At 35.9% G+C, this 4,618-nt stretch overlaps 1 protein-coding gene across 1 annotated transcript; it reads right to left on the bottom strand.

Annotated features, from left to right (window-relative positions):
- Positions 1 to 2,052: 2,052 nt before the first annotated feature.
- FUT9 (fucosyltransferase 9) lies at positions 2,053 to 4,179 on the bottom strand. The gene has a single exon (XM_032858152.1). The coding sequence runs from the start codon at positions 4,175 to 4,177 to the stop codon at positions 3,098 to 3,100; it is 1,080 nt and encodes a 359-aa protein (XP_032714043.1). The 5' UTR covers positions 4,178 to 4,179; the 3' UTR covers positions 2,053 to 3,097.
- Positions 4,180 to 4,618: the final 439 nt, after the last annotated feature.

Below are 4,618 nucleotides of genomic sequence, written 5' to 3'. Positions count from 1 at the left end.
ATTTTGTTGAATCCATATCTTTCACCAGGAGATATCCTTTAAAAGAATTGCAATCCATGGTATTTATTAATGGAATGCGTCAGAACCATACACCATCTTTGAGGGTCACATTTCACTTAAAATGTAGTCAAAATCCACTTCCTTCTGCTAAAGCTCATCTCCTAAAATATTTAAAACAGAAAGAATGCTAACAAGTTTGATGTTGTATTTACTATATACTTTTTTCAAAAGTCAAAGTGCTTCCACATAGAGTGTACCATTCCATAGGCCTTAATTAGACCAATAAGGCATTCACATTTTTATGAATTGAGACGTACTTCTATGGTTAGATGAGAATACAATGAAAAATAACATAGCATTGAGAGATAGAGCACCCTTACATTCCAGTCTTGGATATGTCACTAGCTGTGTGTGTGTGTGTGAACATATTTCTTGAATAAATGTTATCTCTGGATCTGGTTAATCCATAAGTAGAATCAAGGGATTGGTTTGTAAACATTGCTATAATACCATCTAGCCCTAAAACTTACAAATAAATACTCCCAGAACTGATGGGCTAAGTTGACTCATTCATTTTGGCAGTTCAAATTCAGAAAAGTTATTTTTTTTGGAACCTGGTAATGGGTTTTCAATATATAGATGTGTCAGTTAGTGACATAGTATTATTGCCTTGGCTTGAGTCATATTATCAGCGTGTGATTATACTCAGTCTAAAAAAGAGACCAAATTCATATTTGGCAAGAGAGGTGATGCCCCCAGGTTTCTTAGTTCTTTGAAATCATGAGCCAAGATGGGTTGTCAAGACACTGAATGCTTCGCTACTTTTGAGGAAAGCAGGTGATTTCTAAACATGTTAGCCATGCAACCTGTTTAGAACCCTACACTTTTTGTAGGATGACAAAAGGATGACAAAGTCTGTGTAAATGTATGAATTAGACTTTTTAACCTGATGAAATAAACGTAGGTGAGATTTGTCTTTATCTATGAGGGCATCCACACAGACACACCACTTCTTGATGTGATGTGTTAGAAGACATAATATGGAGGGAACCTACATCAGTGAGTAGTGAAATGAGTGAACAAAGTTTGCAGCTCAGAAATATGTCAAATCCCTGAGCAACGGGGGAAATATGCTATCTTATTTTCATTAAATCAACAGTGCCTCATATAAACTCCATTGAGAGGAGTACGTGCATTAACACAGACTCAAAGAAAGCTTTCATGTATCTCTCCACTTAACTGTAAGCTCCTGTAGGGCAGTGACAGTAACTTGTTCGTCTTTATCTCTGGTTAGGGCATTGCCTGACACAACATGCCTGTTTGACATGGGTAAAGAAATGAACCTGAGGATGAAACAGTCCTCCATCTCATGCCAGAATCTTCCTCTGGTCCACTCCTCCTAGAGCTCCAGAGAGCTCATTCGCACACAAGGCAGTCTGGGGCAATGGACATATGTCCTACTTACTGAACTCAAGTTTGTCTCTACCTAACTTCCATTTGATGTAGGAGATGGTGGATTTGTATTCTACTAATGTTAACATGTAACAGGACTATTAGAATATGTCACAGTTAGATCCAAAAAGATGTCATCAGAACACTCCAATTCTTTTGATGGTTTTTTGGCCTGAATGGAATAGTCATTAAAGATTCTTTTGGGATATGTTTTTCTTGAAGAATCCTTAACATCCCATCCTTTTTCACCTACTAATCTCTGCTTATATCCAGCTCTTAACCTTACAGAGGAAAATTGTTGTGTACAACTGCAGGTTCAGGGATGAACCTTCCAAGAACTTAGTGTAATGGCAAGTTTATTTTGGTTCTGTAAAGCTCTGAGGGCCATGGTCACAAGTGCTATATATGAAAAATTATGAAAATGTAATATAAAACATCATATCCAGTTAATATTTCTACACTAGAACTATCACTTTCTTGAAGCAAACAAAAATTTCCCCATGATTTTCACTGGCATTCATTTCTTCATTTAATAAATGTGCATTGAGATCGTACTCTGGGTTAGAACTGTGTATTATCTATATATCCCCACTTTGTTTAATATCTTCTGCATAACACCTTAATGATAATTTTATTTAGGCTCTTGTAATGTGAGAGCAAACCTTTAAAATGTTTTGTCTATTTATTTGTCCACATGGTAAAATGAAACTTTTAAATATTGGGGCTTGGAAAAAATATTTTAAATTTTTATGTTATTCAAGATTATACATAAATGTACCGCTTGTAAATATGATTTGTATCTATACACATTCTTTTCCTTTGTTATTTGAGGAAATTATTTGTTTTATTATAATAGTAAGTGTAAGGATTGGGAAGAGAACTATCCTAGATATTCTTATGTATTGTCAGGATTATTTCCCAAGTTCTACAAATCCCCCCAAATTGGATATTTAGAAATACTTGAATAATTTAACTTAAGATCTTGAGAGCAAGTGGCTGCATTTGCAAGACTGCTTAATGAAAATAAATGAATAGTCTAATACCTTCCTGAAAAAAAACAGTTCAGCTTCACTATCTTTTTTATTCACTACATGAATAATTCTCCCTTCACAAAAAATGTGGCAAGCAAGTAAAAAGTATATCTAATAGAGACAGTTACACACTTTGTTCACTTTGAAGTCAAAGAGGTTAGAACTCAGTTACAAATACCTTTCCTTTGTTATATTAGGCAAACTTGGAACTAGAGATCATGGTATTTAGTGAAAATATTTCATATTTTAAGATGTGCATTGTCATCTCCCAAATAGCTTAAACAGCTGACCAATGTAGAAACAACAATCATATCACGAATGTACATTACAAACAACTACCAAAATGTGAAAAACAATGTTTACAAATGGTAGCAAAGAATAAATTAATTTTCAGTGCACATAATTAGGTATATACAGGATAATTTAAAACCAAAGGGAGTGATTGCTAGTGCTGAGCTCTTAGAACTCTCCATCAAAGTGTACATGTTACCCAAGAGAGAGTGATAAAAATAAATTGTGACACAAAAGCAGAATGTTGTCTCGCTTCTTATCCTCAAAACTTGGATGATAGCTCATCAAAATAATTTTTCCAAGTGTGCAAATGATGGAAAACTTTAATTCCAAAACCATTTCTCTAAATTACCAACAGATTTATATTCTTGATGCCTTTTCACGTGATCACAAGCCAAGCATGCATGTGATTCCCAAAATCGTGGGAGATTCACTGTGAAATCCTTCCTCCAGTTAAAGTAACTAAGGTATAACTTATTGTTTTTGTCAACTTCTTTCAGATACTTGGCTAGCTCACTGGGAGAGTTATAATCTTCCACATGAATGAATGAATCTGCTGGAATATAATTCTCATAATTTTCCCTAGATGGCCCCAGAACAACAGGTACAGAGCCAGCTAAAAAAGCATTATAGAGCTTTTCTGTGATGTAATCTTTGTGGATTGAGTTTTCAAAAGAAAGATAGAATTTGCAAGTAGATATGGTAGGAATCAAATTTTTATCATTCACATACTCTCCAAATGCTTGCCCATAGGTATGGATTTCAATGCTTTTGCTTAGCTCATTGTAATACTTGACCCTGGCATGCTCAGGATTCCAGTTACTTACAACCCAGCACACTAACTTCTCTTTGCTTGGCACTTCAAACACGAAGGGGTTTGTGCTCACCGTCAAGAAGCCGTAAGGCACTTGGATATCTGAGTCACGGCGGTAAGTCAGAGTCAAGTTGAACAGGTGCTCAATGCCACTTTTTTGGGGCGTGTGAGTTGGTGATTCCAAATTCATCCAAATCCATTTCTGGAAGGGTGGCCTAGCCTGCTGAGGTAAGTTAGTCAGATCCCAACTGATGTCTCGGTGATGGATCAGAACTGCATGAGATTTGTTGTACAGAGAACGGTCTGTTGTGAGATGGCATCCTTGGATGTTGAACATTGCTTGGCAAGATGTAAGGTCAAAGGTCTGCCCAAATGGCCACACCCAAATCAAGATAGTAGTTTCATTAAAATAATCAGTTTTGGTGGAGAAGAAGTTTTTCATTTTCAGCACTGAGCTGGCTGACTCCATTGGACTGAAGATCCAGCTGTTGGTAGGCTTGATGTAAATGAGCAGACATGCCATGAAGCAGCCCAGGATAATGCAGACGATTAAAAATGGGCGGAGAATTCCTTTGGATGCTGATGTCATAATTTTTTCTGTGAAAGAGAAAGATGGAGGTAGGTAGAGGTAGTGATGAAAAGCGAACCATAAATACAATTTGAGGTTAGCGGGTGATGTATTTCAAAATACACTTAATCCAAAATCAGTTGCATTTTTCTTTTTTAGTGTTACTAAACCATTAGAGAAATGGAGCTTTTATTAAGCCAAAAAACTGCCTTTCAAAGGAACTTTCCCTTGAACTCCATAAATAATGAGTCAGAATTTGTAAGAAGTCTGCCTGCATATCTTGAAGCCTGGTTACATCTGTTTTCAATGCCATCCTTACCTGTTATTTTATTTGTTTCTAGAAAGCTGGCACAAAGACTGGCATCACCAAGGCTATGACTAAAATTTTTTGTACTTTGAAACCACATCAGATCTGAGAACATTCCTTAGTTTATATGACTATTATTAATTATATATAATTAC

The sequence above is a fragment of the Lontra canadensis genome, unplaced genomic scaffold, assembly GCF_010015895.1.
Source record: "Lontra canadensis isolate GAN:19392208 unplaced genomic scaffold, GSC_riverotter_1.0 scaffold14, whole genome shotgun sequence".
NCBI lineage: Eukaryota > Metazoa > Chordata > Mammalia > Carnivora > Mustelidae > Lontra > Lontra canadensis.
The sequence above is the reverse complement of the archived record's forward strand: the minus strand, read 5'-3'. Positions and strand labels throughout refer to the sequence as shown.